Source organism: Emys orbicularis, chromosome 5, assembly GCF_028017835.1.
Source record: "Emys orbicularis isolate rEmyOrb1 chromosome 5, rEmyOrb1.hap1, whole genome shotgun sequence".
Classification (NCBI taxonomy): domain Eukaryota; kingdom Metazoa; phylum Chordata; order Testudines; family Emydidae; genus Emys; species Emys orbicularis.
Window position 1 is genome coordinate 133,257,615 of NC_088687.1, and position 16,063 is coordinate 133,273,677.

General features: G+C 43.9%; 1 protein-coding gene across 2 annotated transcripts in view; it reads left to right on the forward strand.

Annotated features, from left to right (window-relative positions):
* SUCLG1 (succinate-CoA ligase GDP/ADP-forming subunit alpha) overlaps window positions 1–13,695 on the forward strand; it is a 32,089-nt gene extending 18,394 nt beyond the window's left edge. For both annotated transcript variants that reach the window (XM_065404728.1, XM_065404729.1), the window contains 7 exons: window positions 580–696; window positions 1,360–1,572; window positions 1,697–1,754; window positions 7,753–7,836; window positions 9,707–9,858; window positions 10,448–10,636; window positions 13,456–13,695. In XM_065404728.1, coding sequence (XP_065260800.1) covers window positions 580–696; window positions 1,360–1,572; window positions 1,697–1,754; window positions 7,753–7,836; window positions 9,707–9,858; window positions 10,448–10,636; window positions 13,456–13,482 — 840 coding nt within the window. In that variant the 3' untranslated portion in view covers window positions 13,483–13,695. The remainder of the gene's footprint in view (window positions 1–579; window positions 697–1,359; window positions 1,573–1,696; window positions 1,755–7,752; window positions 7,837–9,706; window positions 9,859–10,447; window positions 10,637–13,455) is intronic.
* The last annotated feature ends 2,368 nt before the right edge of the window (window positions 13,696–16,063 follow it).

The window sequence follows — 16,063 nt, forward strand, 5'->3', positions numbered from 1 at the left end:
CTCTCCAAGAATTTACTCCACTCTTCCCCTACGTCACCCTCCTTTCCATGGACATCCTCCTCTGTCCTCATTTATTCACTTGTGCTGCCTCATTTATCTAGAAACCTTGCATCTCTTTATTTCCCTTCAAGATTGAGATCACTCCCTCTCTTCTAAATCCCATTCCAAAACTTTTCTTTTCACCTCAGTTTAGAACCGTAAAGTTGCTTTGATTCTACATAGTTTATATAAACACAGGAACATGTTAAGAGTACCAACAGTTTTAATAGTGAATAATTGGGTTTCCTTTTTTAAACAATATTTTGATTTAGAATATTACACTTCTTTAGAATGTTTGACAAACATGCTGCAATTTCACAAACATTGAAATGAGCCTTTTAGATGGCATACACAAAACTTGTAGTTTATATTTTACTCTGAGTTTGACATGCTTCTAATTTACTTTCTCTTGTTGGCATATATTTGATCTTAATTACAGTTCCATGATGTGCCTTCAGTTTTTAAATGTTTTATTTGAAGGGGTATAAAAGTGTACTTTCTGGCTTGCATCTTCTGAAGTTTCCTGTGTATCTCTTATAGGGCACCTTTCATAGCCAACAGGCATTGGAATATGGCACCAAACTAGTAGGTGGAATTTCCCCAGGGAAGGGGGGCAAAACTCATCTGGGCCTGCCAGTCTTTAACACCGTGAAAGAGGTAATCGTATAGTTATTGAATGGACCACTAGACAGTAAAGATGGGGGTGGGAAGGTTGTCAAAGTTGAACATGCTAGAACTTTCTAGCATCCAGAGTTGAAGAGGGACAGAATCTGAGAGTGGAGTCACGGTTACAGTTCTGGTTTTAAAGTATGTGAGAAATAAAACCAAGATGGTCTGTGGTCAGTGTCTGTATAATAGTGGGCACAACCAATGAATCGAGTTGGAGTTCAGTTTCCATTTTAAAAGTCACTTTTTCATTTGTGCATATAAATAAAATAAGGGCCTAGAAGTCATTTGGTGTCAACTTACCTTTATTTTATATGGAGAGTGTTCGATATCCCTCATGACTTTAGCTCTTGATAAATAGATCATAAAAACTGAATGAATAAATGGACTGAAGAGTACACTTTGCTGATTGTGGTGTAAACTCCCTGGAAGATGAACCTATTTTAGGAATCCGTTCTGCAGCTATTCCATTTATATCTCCTGTTAATCTGAATGAAATTGCTATGCACAGAACTGCTGTGACCATAGACTTTGAAACTTCTGATTTATTTTTTGTCATAAATATTTAAATAGATACATTTAAAGAGTTAGTTGCCCAGTGTACTCTTAAGGTTTACTGAATGTTTCATATGCTTTTTCTTAATGCATATTTAGGCTAAAGAACAAACAGGTGCCACTGCCTCTGTTATATATGTGCCTCCTCCATTTGCTGCTGCTGCAATTAACGAAGCTGTTGATGCAGAAATCCCCTTAGTTGTGTGCATTACGGAAGGTATTCCACAGCAGGATATGGTTCGGGTTAAACATAAACTGATCCGTCAGGATAAGACTCGACTAGTGGGCCCAAATTGCCCTGGAGTCATCAATGTAAGTGTTTGAAAAACATTTCTTTTAATGTTTTGGAGACTAATCCATCTTTAGTGAATTTTCAAAATTATTTTCTTCATGATTTTTTTTTTTTTTAAAGTATTTGTTATTTCTACTCTTTTAGCCTGGAGAATGCAAAATTGGTATCATGCCAGGCCACATTCACAAGAAAGGAAGAATTGGTAAGTCTTGCATATTCATGCTGAAGCTGAAATATGTTGTTTTAACATTTCATGTCATGACGTATAACTAAGCAATAGATATACAGTGTAACAAGTTGTTAGTGAATTTAGCAATGGTCAGTAGAGCCAGATTGACAATTCTGGAGATTGAAGCCCCTTATTTTGCCACAGACATTGCTTGAGCAGAAGTAATGCAAGCAAGGGGTTAGAAAGGATTCTTGAGGCAATGTGAGCCGCTTTGTTTTCTTAAAAGGAGCTCTAAAAAACATTATCTGAGGATTTTAAAGAACCAAATTCCTAAACACTTCTCTTCTCAGCACTCGGAGGGTTTTAGGAGGGAAGGGAATTTATAAGGAGGAGGAAAATAGGCTTCTCACTGAATGTTGATTTGTCTGGTGATGAGTATGTGATAAATACCTGAATAGGGTACATATTTCAGATAGTGGGCAGGGAGGACAGATGATAGCATCACACATTGGGTCAATAACAAAACCAGGAATGGATGTCTGGAGTCTTGATTCCCACTCCCCTTCTTAAAACACTAGAAACTTTTTTTGTTAAAGATACAATGTACGATATGTCATGTAAATTAGGCACTATTACACATAGAGCTTTTGGGCTTTTATTGTAGACAGGGTGCACTTGGTTTGACTTCAGAGTTGTGCACCATCTGGTATCACTCTTCACAAGATTTTTACATGTGAGATGGTGCTTCTTAACTGCCAGTTGGGACATGCTGAGTTAGGGTTACCATATTTCAGCAAGCAAAAAAGAGGCCGGGAGGAGACCCGCCCTAGCCCCGCCCCTGCCCCTTCCACTCCCTCCCACTTCCCGCCCCCCTCAGAACCCCCAACCCTCCCCCCGCTCCTTGTCCCCTGACTGCCCCCTCCTGGGACCCCTGCCCCTAACTGCCCCCCCAGGACTCCACCCACTACCTAAGCCTCCCTGCCTCTTCTCCCCTGACTGCCCCCTCCTGAGACCCTCCCCCCCCATCCTAACTGGCCCCCTAGGACCCTACCCCCTACCTGTACCCTGACTGCCCAAAACCTTATCCACACACACCCCCAGGAAGCCCCCCCCCCGTCTCTTGACTGCCCCCTCCAGAACCTCCCTGCCCCTTCTCCGACCCCCTGGCCCCCTTACCCTGCCGCTCGTCCCGGCATGCTGGGCAGCAGGGGAGGAGGAGCGGGGGAGGAGCTCCAGACTGCCGGAGGCGATCTGCGAATGCAGGGAGGGAGGGAAGGAGGAAGTGATCTCAGCTGCAGGGGAGAGGAGGAGGGGCTCTCTCTGGCTGTTGGAGCCCCATGTAAGTGGCACCATCCGGCCGGCTGCCCTGTTAGCCACGCGTGCTCTGCATGGGGGGGGGAGTCCAGACATTTACAAATTCCCCCCGGACGCTATTTTTAGCTCAAAAAGCCGGACATGTCCAGGGGAATCCGGAAGAATGGTAACCCTATGCTGAGTCAAAACCAGAAGGAGAGGAGTGTGCTAGCTAAGCTTCAAAACTCTTGTGTTTAGTGTCACTGCAGTGCAGATTCGAAGGTGAAAGCAGAAGCTGGATGCAGTAGTATTAGCATTCGGTTCACGGCTCTGGTTTCAAAAGTAGCCATAAACCTGAAATTGAAAAATCAAAGACTAATGCAGTTATACCCTTTGTAGATACATTCTTTTAATAGTCATAAAGCATTGGTTTAATGGTATCATCTCAAGTTGTCTTGTATTCCCTTCTGAATCAGATCTCTTCTAAATGTCTGCAAGAGATGTCAGATACTCATAAAATGTTTGAAAGAGAGAGAATCCAGGGCAAGGCCCATGAAGTACTTAATCTTTTTGCATCTGTATTGTCCACCCCCAGTGGAAGCACAGCCAGCAGTGTTCTAAGAATCCCGTGAGTGCAAATGTGAGCTTTATGGCACCTTTGCACCCTTCTCCCTGACTCCTTTTGTGCTATGTGCTTCTTGGGTCTCTTTCATCCCATTTCTCTCCCTCCCCCCCTCCCCCCATTTCTGAAGGATTTTTGGACCCTTCATAGTAATATATTTTAGTAATACTCTAAAGAAATATAGACTACAGTAAAAAAGTAGCCTGTTTTCTGCTGTTTAATCTCCAGCTGTTTAAAGGATATTTGATCTCAATTTAAAAAAAAATTACCTTATTCTCATGGACTGAGCGAAACTCTTCACCATCCAACAACAGAATTAGGCTTGAAAGAACTAGATTTAAATTAGTACATAGAATCATAGGACTGGAAGGGACCTCAAGAGGTCATCTAGGCCAGTCCCCTGCATTTATCGCAGGACTAAGTATTATCTACCATCCCTGACAGATGTTTGTCTAACCTGCCCTTACAAAAAATCTCCAATGATGGAGATTCCACAACCTCCCTAGGCAACTTATTCCAGTACATAACCACCCTGACAGTTTCAAAGTTTTTTTTTTTTCCTAATGTCCAACCTAAACTGTCCTTGCTGCAATTTAAGCCCATTGCTTCTTGATCTGTCCTCAGAGGTTCAGAGAACAATATTTCTTCAAGCGCTTGCTCATGTCCATTCCGTATTAGGTGTGTGTGCTCCCCACGTGCACCGCTGCCAGACATTTTTCCCTCAGTGGTATCCGTAGGGGACTAGCTCTGGCACCCTCTGGAGTGGCACACATATGGCACAGTATAAGGGGCGCTGCCGGCTCCCCCCACCCTCAGTTCCTTATTGCTACCAGACGCTGGAGCGTCTGCTGCTTCGGCTAGCCTTTTCACTTTGTTTAGTGTTACGAACTTTTTATTGTAAAATAGTTGTACATAGTTAAATTATCCCTTAGTGTCTTAGTGTTAGTGTGTTTAACTTGGTTAGTCCTGAACAGGACTCGGCCTAGGGACGGGTCATGCTTTAATCCCTGCAACCACTGCAAAAAACCTATGCCCATCAGCGATCCACATAACAGTTGTTGAAGGTGTGTAGGCGAGTCGCATATAAGCAACAAGTGCTGTAACTGCAAGTCCTTCAAGCCTTGGACCAAGAAGGAGTGAGACATCCGTGTCAAAGCTCTCCTTACGGAGTCTGCTCCAACGCCGGCACTGGAGTAGTTGAGGTCCGACTCTGCCCCGAGCACCGCAGCGTCGATGTGGAGCGCCCCACGGGTGCCGTCGACTGACTGTCACCAATCCCCTTCCCCGGCATCGGCCAAGCGACAAAAGAAGACCAGGAGAGGAAGATCTACATCCCGCAAGGGGAAGGAGAGGGGAGGAGGGCAGGTCGGCACCTCCCAACTGGGAGTCGGGCCCCAGCTCTGGTCGAGCGGTCCAGCCCATCCCGATCCATGTCTGCCACGCTGGACAGTGACGCGGGCCTTCGTCAGTTAGAGGTTTCTCGTCAATGCCCAAGGCCCTGCAGGCAGTGCAGGATATCCTGGCACTACCGGTGCTGCCCACACCAGCTACGGCGGTACCCCAGTCTAAGGGTAAACCCTCCTCGGGTTCTTTTTATAGGTCCCCGTCTCAGCAGCACCACTCCCTATCTCTGGGGACGCCCCGCCTGCACGGAGCCACCAGGCCTCGAAGGCAGAGAGGCAGGCTCGGTGAAGCTTTGGCCATTCTCTGGCCTCAGGGCACTGCCGGCAGGGCTTGAGACACTCCTCATCGATGACCTGGCAAAGGCCTGTAGAGGTACACCCTTCCTGGCATCAACAGCACCGAGACCAGACCAGCGCTTCACCCATTGCTTGGCACCGGTCGCGGGCCCGAGACAGTCGATCCCAGGAGAAGAGTCACCCGTCGTCAGCTTGCCAGTACGTATCACCGTGACATGGATCCCCTTGGTTGGGAGGAAGGTCTTCGGGGTGGCTGACCCGCTTCAGCTCACAGTCTTGCTCTAGATCCCAGTACTGATTGAACAGCGTAAGGCGTAGATCGCCGGAACGTCATTGCCAATCTGCCAAACGCTGCTGGTCTCAGAGGACCCGCAGAAGGGATTAATCCTGAGCGGAGAGCTCCCCATCGAGGCTCAACGATAGGCACCGAACGGGGTCGCCAGGCCACTCGCTCGGGGTCGCCTGAGAGCAACCACTCAGGCTCGGTTTCCAGCACCGGGCAGGAGTCTTTGCTGGCGGGCCAAAACCCGGCACCGGTGGTTCCCTCGATGTCGGCGGTACCGCCAACTACTCCATGGCCCCAGGGCCAGTGGCCGGCTGCCTGGTACCTGTGGAACCCATGGGGGTTTACCCAGCCTTCACAAGGGCTCAGGTTGGTGGCGGGGGCCTCAGACAAACCATCGGCTTCAGTATCCCGACCTCCCCCCGAGCCAGCTGTTCCTCAAGAGAGAACTCCTCAGGCTCATGTAGATCCCAGGGATCAGCCAGTTGGACCACCAATGGACGCATCAGACCCAGTGGCACCAGATTCTTCCTCCTCGTCTTCGCCTGATGAGGCGATTGCGGGCCCTCCTCACCCAGTTCTTCAGGATGATACTAAGGCTCATCAGGAACTGTTGAAAAGAGTTGCCTCTAACCTGGCGCTCCAGGCTGAGAAGCTAGAGGAACTATCAGACTCCCTATTTGATATCTGCTGCTCAACGGCACCGGCCAGGGTGGCTCTCCAGATTGTCCATCTTTCCTGAAATGTTGCGCCCAGAACTGAACACAGTACTCCATTTGAGGCTTATTCAGACCCAGGGCCCCTATAGCCGGCGGCCACGTGCTGCCGCTCCTCCAGCTCCCACCACCTATTTCCCTGGGCCACTTCCCCACAGTCCTAGCCCTTTGTGTCAGAGGCCTCAGTCTGGCAGTCCTCAGGCTGGAGCTCCCTATTGCTCCTCTGACCCTGCCCAGCACTGCTCTATCTAAAGTACTCCTCTAAGGCAGCCAGTCGTTCTCCCTTGCACTCCAGGGAGAGACTGCCTCTGCTCTGTTGAGCAGCCCTTCTTATATGGCCGTCTTGGCCCTGATTGGCTGCTCCAACAAACCTTCCCCTGATTGGCTCTTTACAAGCCCTCCTCCCCAATCTCCTGAGGGCTGCTTTAACCCTCCATCTACCTGTGTGGGGCAGCTGCCCCACCACAGACACGTTTTGACAACCCAGTTTTGGCTCATGTAGTGTGGGAAGCCCTGGCAGGTTAGGTCTTGAAGTTGGGGGTTCATGTCCTGACTCCGGGAGGAGACTGCAGCCCACCCCACTCTCACCTCAAAGCAGCTGCTCCTGTGGCTTCAGTCCTGCGAGACTAGCCGGGCTTGGCTTGGCTTCCCACAGTGATCGCAGTGCTGCTCAGGTTTGGCCCAGCTGCCCCCCTGTCATAATGACTGGATGGGACCAGCCACACGAAATTTGAGTGACTGGCACTGCAACCTCATGCACCAAGGCGCAATACCACTCCACAAATTTGGTCCAGCTGTCCCTCCATCAAGGGGCCTGGGCCAAACTTGAATGACACTACTGCCCCAATGGTTGCAATCCCCAGAGCAGGGAACCAAGCCGAGCCAGTCTTGCTGGGCAGGAGTTGCAGGAGCCGCCACTGTGGTGTACGCAATGTACTTATGTAGTACTTATTTTGTTACCCACAATATAGAATATACCGATTAAGAAATATTTAGTAAGCCAGATTTTTTGTATTAAAACTTATTTACTGGGTCATGACAGGCCATCAAAATTTACAAATGGGTCCTGAGCCTAAAAAGGTTGAGAACCACTGTCAGTTTGCTTTTGTAACTGGGTCCTTGTGTAAAACTCTACTGTGAGGAGTGCTGTTTTGGCCAATGCTACTGGTTTGTTGGACAACTTTAGATAACTCCCAACTGAGTAGCAGGAAAGCCAATCAGAAAGCAAGAGGGGAGGACAAATCTAATCCTAAATACTGTATAGTATGAATCTTCATGTGTATGCAAGTATATCTGGGAAGTATTGAATATTCCCTGTAATCTTCTAAAGTTATATCCCTGAATATGTGTACTAATGCATATCCGGAAACCAGCTAATTACATACAATACTATCAACCTTGTCTTCTTCCTTTTAAGGTATTGTGTCAAGGTCTGGCACCCTGACGTATGAAGCTGTACATCAGACGACGCAAGTTGGATTGGGACAGTCCTTCTGTGTTGGTGGGTTTCTTCCACCAAACCTCTTCTGTTAAAGACAGACAGGCCCAGTCAGTGTGTAAGAACCACAACACATGAGATTGTAGAAACTATTGAAAAATATTGAATGCCTTTTAATTTTGGTTAGAAATGTTACACCTTTTCAACCAACCTAACTCAGGCACTTTGCATCAATAACGATGCAGCAGAATAGAACAAGCCTTTTCTGTTAACTAACTCTTATGTTCTGAGTTCATCAAAAGCCTGGCCAAAGCAGTCTTGCATGGAAAACTGCCAATATGCAGGAATCTACTGTGGTTTTATTTCTATTTTAAGGCACAACATAGAAAATGTAGCTTCTTATCTTGGGCCAAATTTTCTATTGGTGTAAAAAGTTTCACCCATTTACACTATTGGAGAATGTGGGCACATATTTGTTATTTCTCACGTGTTCATGGAATAAAAATCAAGATCTGGCGCTTAGCCATAGAAACTGTTTTGAGAGAGCAGAGTTGCTTTGAGTATTTTGTTTTTAAATGATGCAACCCTTAGGGTATGTCTACCTTTGAACTTCTAGGTGCGATACCCGCACTAGGTCTGCTTGAGCTAATGCCTAAAAGTAGCAGTGTGTCCATGGCGGCTCGGGCTAACTAGAATACATACGCAGGGGCTCGGATGGGTTTGTACTTGGGGTGGCTGGCCCCAGGTGCCACAGCAGCCACATTGCTATTTTTAGGTACTAGCTTGAGCAGAGAAAGCGTGGGGATCACACCTGACAGCTCAAATGTAGATATACATTTAGTTAGCGTTTAGATTGAACTATCTTTCAGTGTTTAAAATTAGTACATTCAACACTTCCTGCCTGCTAGTGGCAGATTATCCTGGTCATCTCTGGCTTGGAAGTACAGTGTAGGAACAAAGGTGGTAAAGACAGGTTTTCTTTGGGCTGGAAATGTCAGATTGACTGCCTGAAATTCTTTGGTCCACGAACTCTGTACAGCACAGACAGGCATCCTCACACTGACAGTTCTGAGCACGTTCCTTAAACCTGACTACGGGTGAACGTGAGTTGTCACGTCCATTACATTCTTATTTGTTTTGCAAAGACTGGCACACACAGATGCATGTTGACCTAAAATTTTAAAAAGCTCTGACTTATGTGTATTGAGCTTCCAGACTTGGTGAGCTCTTCATTTGAGGCTATGTTTTCACTGCCCAAAAAAGATGGTTTTTTTTTTTTTTTTTTTTTTTTACAGTGAGATTATTAATGCAAGTCAGTTATCTTGCCATAAAATCCTACAAGGGAGTTTTTATGTTGCTTGGTGAGTTAACTATGCCCTCCGCCTTAGGCTCACTTCGCCTAGCTGCATTGAGGTAAAAATTACCTGTGCCTTGTCTCCACTTGGATTGGACAGTGAATTAACTGGCATTACTCATCCATCGCACTATAAAGCATACCTTTTTTGGCAGTGAAGACATAGCCTTATTTAGTGTTTGAAATACTTGCCACTACATGTTTGGTTGTTGGGTTTTTTAAAACTGTACTTTGACTTGCTTGAGATTGAGAGGATCCCAGCTCTACCACAGGCATCTTGTATGACTTTGGGCAAGTCACTTAATCTGCCTATGCCTCAGTTTCCCATCTGTAAAATGGGATTAATAATCTCTTCTTTCCCCCCAACTCTGTGCACTTTTTATCTATTCAGATTACAAGAACTTGAGGCAGTGATTGTCTTGTACTATGTATACAGTGCCTTGCAGAGAGGGGCCCAGATCTTGATTGGGGGACTCTAGGTGCCAGTGTAATACAAATAATAATAGACTGAAATTAAATTTGATTGTCTTGGTTGTTCATGTTCACTTTTACTCATGTTTGTGTTTTAATTCCTTTCAGGGATTGGAGGAGATCCCTTCAATGGAACTAATTTTATTGACTGTCTTGATGTCTTCCTGAAGGATCCCCAAACAGAGGGGATAATATTGATTGGTGAGATTGGAGGCAATGCTGAAGAAGATGCAGCAGCGTTCTTGAAGGAAAATAATTCCGTAAGTTTAAGAGAATGTGCCATTCATTCCAAAAGACCCCATGAAATGTGCACCTTCTTTTAAGCATTTACTGCTGTAGAGAAACTTGTCTAGTTCTCAATTAATAAAAAGCCATTACTAGAAAGTGTGGAAAATGCAGTTAAAGCCAGTTAAAGATAGGGTTTAAAGACACTCTTGAGAATAACTTTAGATCACAATTCTGCAGTGCTGTCTGCTAGAAGAAGAGCCTTTGGGTAGCTCAAAGCTTATCTCGGTCCAATAAAAGTCGTTACCTCCTACACCTTGTCTCTCGAATATCTTGGGACCAAGTTGGCTACAACAACGCAGCTTATATTTTAATTGTTTTGTGACCCATATATGGCTGCTCTGTAGAAGAACTGTTTTATATTCATGACTGCTCTTTACATACACACTTCTTCTGAGAGAAGCCATTCTAAGTATCCTAGGCCAGTGCTTTCGTATCCCTTACCTGCAGGGTTTTCCTAGTCTAGATGTCTAGTTCTTGCCTTCCCCCCTGCTACCCTCTTGAGCACTTGGCCGGAAGCAGTCCATCTCTTTCATGTTAACAGTGTCTCTTCTTTCACCACAGAGTCCAAATGCCAAGCCTGTAGTGTCATTCATAGCTGGTCTGACTGCTCCTCCTGGCAGAAGAATGGGTCATGCTGGGGCAATCATTGCTGGGGGAAAAGGTGGCGCTAAAGAGAAAATTGCTGCTCTTCAAAATGCTGGCGTTGTTGTCAGTATGTCTCCTGCTCAGCTGGGTAGCACTATACACAAGGTTAGTTACATGGATGTCATAAGTGCTTTGAAATGATGGCATTTAGCCAGCGTAACCAGAACAACAGACATTTGAAAACTGCCTTTTGCTTTTGTGTCAGTTTTGCTTCTTCCCAGTGAACAGTTATAATACACTGTTTCCTCATTTAAGTCTATTTAAAACTGCATCTCGGCATGTAGTGGCTCTGCTGAACAAAAAAAGCCATTAAATAACAGTTGCAGCTGAGTTTTTATTCACACAAGCAGCGTTGTGGGTCATGTTCTCCTTTGTCAAAGCCATGTGGCAAAATTCAGAGAATTATATTTGGCTCAGTAACAGACTAACACCACTTTTATTTTACAGCAGCTAAACATCATCTGAACCTAAATTGATTCTAGATCAGAAAACACCCTTTATGTTTTTTTTACATTACAAATACTAGGTAACTTTGTAACAGTGCATGGACTATCTTCTCTTTTTCCACAGCTGTCTATTGATGTCATTTTAAGAAAATTATTTTAACTTTAAAAAAAAAAAAAAAAAAAAAAGGGCTAATTCATATCCCTGGGCACATGCATGCAATTCATAACAATCATGTACCTCATACAGAAGTTTAACTCCTTCCTGATTTCTCCTGCATAGATCTACAAAGGGTCTTAGGCATTGCAACACTCAGCAAATTGCAATGCTGAACTTCTAAGCACCTTGTTGTCTGGTGGAATCCACAGCCCTAAGTTAGAGCCTAGGTTCTCTGTACATCTCATGGGGAGAGTTAGGAACCTACAGATGGGATCCACAAAAGCCAACACGCTCAACATTGGAGCCGCCTAAGCTAGCCAGTTGGAAATGTTGAGAAGAGGGGCAGGGATTTCCCCTAACCACTGGACTATGGGGTATTCTGTTGTTGGAGACTCATTCTTACCTGTTGAAGTTGTTCCTTTGGGTATAAATTAAATATTCATTTGTCCAGAGAGAATGAGTGATTCTATTGACTGATGGTTTGGGCACTCACCTGAGATGGGGGCCCCAAGCTGGAATAAGCAACAGAGGGTTCTGTGGCACCTTTAAGACTAACAGAAGTATTGGGAGCATAAGCTTTCGTGGGTAAGAACCTCACTTCTTCAGATGCACATCTCCACATCGGGCAGACTGGGCGACGGAACTTAGATCTCCCAGATGAGTACTCTAACCACAAGGCTGAAAGTTACAAGGGAGCGCCCCCCCTGACTGTTTTAGGTATGCTCAGAACGCACCTATTGGTTTGGGCCTTGCAGGTGAGATAGGTGGGGGGATGCCTATTTTGATGTTCCTCCCCCCAGGGGTGTAGGTATGAAACAGGGCTCTAGACTGCTGTGGCTGTGCGCATGCTCACTGGCAGAAAAGTAGGATGCCTACGGAACTTGAATGGTGGAAGTTTAGGTGCTTAGGGACTTTAGGTGTCTCCAGCATTAGGTGACAGCTGAGCAGGGGTTTTGAGGATCTCTGTGCTGCCCACAGCTGCAGGTAGGCGCCTAAGGCCTTTTTGTGGATCTAGCCCTAATTTTTTCAAAGTATCCACAGTCACTTAACATTTATTTTAACTATCTTTGCTTTGCTTTCGGGATAACTGCCACAGCAAGATATTTAGAAAATTTGCACTTTTTCTGCTGTATTTCTGCATACTTTACAATGGAGGTCTTAACTAAAGCTGGGTGAAACTTCTTCAGCAAATAGCAAATTCACCAAAAAATTTTTTCAGGTCAGCAAAACTATTCACAAAGTCAAATGGGTTTCAGCTTGGAAAAGTTTATTCTTTCAAAAAGTTGAAACAGTTCATTTTGACCATTTTGAAATTTAGCTAAAGAGTTCAGTTTTAGTTCCAAACTGAATTTTTTTTGGATGTTTTTGGTTCAGCCTCTGGACTGAAAAATCAATTATTAGGCTTAACCATTTCTAGTCAATTCTTTAAAGAGCTGAAATGCAAACTGCTGTTCTTATGCAGCACCGTTATAAGAATTCACTGAAAGAATGTTAGACCACAGCTGGGGACAACAGGAGTGCCCTGACAACATCATATTTAGATGAGGCTGATGAGTTAATGTGTTACAGGTTCCTCACAGCGGGGTTTTTTTTGTTTATTTTTGTTTTGTTTTCCCCTCCCCTCCTGCATCTGCCATGGGCTCTTTTTGGGGTATGAGATGGGGAGAGATATTTTCCTCCTCCTCTCCTGTGGAATCTACTATCTCCCAATTTTAACTTGGTACTTAGACTTCCCGTTGGTGTATCAGGCTTCTGATTGAAAATTAAGGCATGTTGTCCATCTCGCTAGCAGGTGGAGGGGAGGGTTGGCTAGGAAATCCGTTTAATGACTGTGAGAAGTGGATATATAGATTTCTGTTACCATCTTTTTCCAAAATTTGGCAGCAAAATTCTGCCATGTCTTTAATTCCAAAAATCAGCTTCACTTGAGATAAAGGCAGGAGCGGAGATTTTTATATATATAAATAATGGCATGGGCAGGTGCATTTAATAATAAAAGGAAGATGTAACACTGTCAATATTTTCACTGTGCTATATCCTGTTTAAGAACGTGTCAACAAAAACCAAGTTGCAATGTGAAAATGAAGTTGAGTGAATCTGTATATGGGAAATTTTAAACAGACCCAAATAAGGGTGATTTGGAATAGCATTTCTTCTAAGTGCTCTCATTCTGGTGTAGTTTGCCTGTGTTTTTAAAAGGATACTGAAACTGACAGCTTTTTGGCAAACTCTCTTGTCACAACTGTAATATGTCTCCTTCTCTCTCTCTCTCTCTCTCTCTCTCTCTCTCTCTCTCTCTCTCTCTCTCTCTCTCTCTGAAGGAGTTTGAGAAGAGGAAACTGCTGTAAAACCCCTGGAACATTGTCACAGAAAAGTCAAGACAGCACCTTGCCTCTATATATCTGTCGTCCACTAATCTTCAGCTGCCTGAATGTGACTGATACTTGGTTTCAATTTGACTTTAAAGCCATAAACTTTATTTCAATGTCTCCTGCTCAGAAATGGTCACCTGATTGTACATCATAGCAAATTAATAAATCTACCACTAAATTTGATTTTTGAATTCCTGAAGCTCAGTGGTGGTTTTTTTTTTTTTTTTTTTTTTTTTTTTTCCTCATTGCAAGACAGCATTTTTTTACTTTTAGGAGGAGGGGGAAAAAAAACAGCACAACCCTATCTGGAAGCATTTGAGCGCATTTTTATAGCTTGAGATTTACATACTCATTGCACTCTGAGTTAACGTAGCTTGTACAAAGATGCATTGAGTGGGGTAAGTTACTCACTTTGCAAGCGCACACATTTTAAAAACCAAGCAGTCTTACTTGCTCATTACTGTCTAGTAAATAGTTTATCTGAGCTTTAGGCAAAAGTTGATGCCATCTCCTGAATTACTGCTCTTGGATCCACAGGGTGTGTCCTGCTGATCCTTGCAGCTGGATATGTTGATATACGTCCAATTGTATTGTTCAGAGCTGCTGAACTTTACAGAGCGTAGCCCCACATTAGTGAGTGGCTTGTTATTTTGTGTAACTTCTGGGGAAGGCTTCAGAGTGTTTGTCTTCCTTTTAATGACCAGGATTACACTTGTCCAGAGTGGAGCCAGTGCCCCATAAACGCTTTAATTGATATTTCAGAGTTATATTTATGTTCACAAGAGTTTAAATCATAGTTTCCCATGAAAATGCATATTCATACTGTGTGTAACTTGGAAATCAAATTCTTTCTGCTTATATTACCTTAACTTTTCTTCTTTTGACCTTAGACAGATGGTCCTTTGCTTTGAATGTTTTGAAATACTGATAATGTTAGGACTTTCTGCAGTAAAAAAAAAAAAAAAAAAAAATTCTGAAAACAAACTTGCCGGGGTATATTTCTTGTAAACGATTCACCAGTGCTACATGCGAAGGTCCTATCTTACTATAGGAATAGAGCAAATTGAGTGCCTGTAAATGAGTATTACAAGTCATAATCAGAACTGACTGCATTTAGGATTGCTTTCATTATAAACAAATAAAATCAGCTAGGGAAACCAAAATTAGCTTCTTATGTAACATTTCTTGAAGGAAAAATGCTATGTCATAACAATTCTATTCCAGAACCTCATGACCTTATCACTTAAAGCTGTAGTTGTGGTTTTCAGCAGCACACTCTGCAGTTTGTCTTGCTGCTCCATGGTCAGTGGTGAACAGGTTTTCTAATGCCGCTGTTTCAGGTCTAGGAAACCTCAGTCCTGAAGCACTGGAAACATACTCTGCCAATATCGCCCTGGTATTTACAAAGTGGGCTGTTAATTAGGTAGAAATACAATATCCATCTCAGATTAGTTTACAAAAGTAACTTGTCCTAAGACTGTCACTGAATGGTTGAAGGTGGTATGAGTCGGATAAATAGCACATTTGCACAAGACTTTGACGAGGTTTCTCAAGGCTCTTAAGCAAAGTAGGCAGTCATGGGATAAGAGGGAAGGTCCTCTTATGGATCAGTCACTGGTTAGAAGACGAAACAAAGGGTAGGAATAAATGGTCAGTTTTCACAGTGGAGAGAGGTAAATAGCTGTGGGACCGGTGCTGTTCAACATATTCATAAATAATCTGGGAAAAAAAGAGTAAACAGTGAGGTGGCATAGTTTACGGACAATACAAAATTACTCAGAATCGTCAAGTCCAAAGCAGACTGTGAAGAGTTACTGGGTGACTGGGCAGCAAAATGGCAGATGAATTTAAAGATTGTGTATTCCAATGTAAATTACTTTGGATTTATCAATCTCGACTATCCATATAAAATGATGGGATCTAAATTGGCTGTTATCACTCAAAGATCTCAGAGTCATTGTGGATAGTTCTCTGAAACCATGTGCTCCAGGTGCAGCGGCAGACAAAAACTAACAGAATATTAGTAACCATTAGGAAAGAGAGATGAGACAGACCGTATCATAATGCCACTCTACAAGTCCATGAAATGACCACACCTTCAATACCACATGCAGTTCTGGTCGCCCCATCTCAACAAAACAAAACAAAACAAAAAACTTAAAAGTGGAAGAAGTACACAGAAGGGCAACAAAAATGAGGAGAGAGAAAAAGACTGGGTCTGTTCAGCTTAAGAAAGAGATGAGTAAGGCGGATATAATAGAGGTCTATAAAATCTTGAATAGTGTAAAGAAAGTGAATAAGGAAGTGTTATTTACCCCATCATGTAACACAAGAACCAGGGATCACCCAATGAAAATAGCAGGTATAATAACCGATGTAATAAAGTTCTTCTTCACACAACAAACAGTTAACCCGTGGAGCTTGTTGCCATGAGATGTGAAAATCCAAGGTATAGCTAGGTTTAAAAAAAGAACTGGATAATTTCACAGAGGATATGTTCATCAATGGCTCTTAGCTAAGATAGTCAGGGACACAACCCCATGCTCTGGGTGTTCCT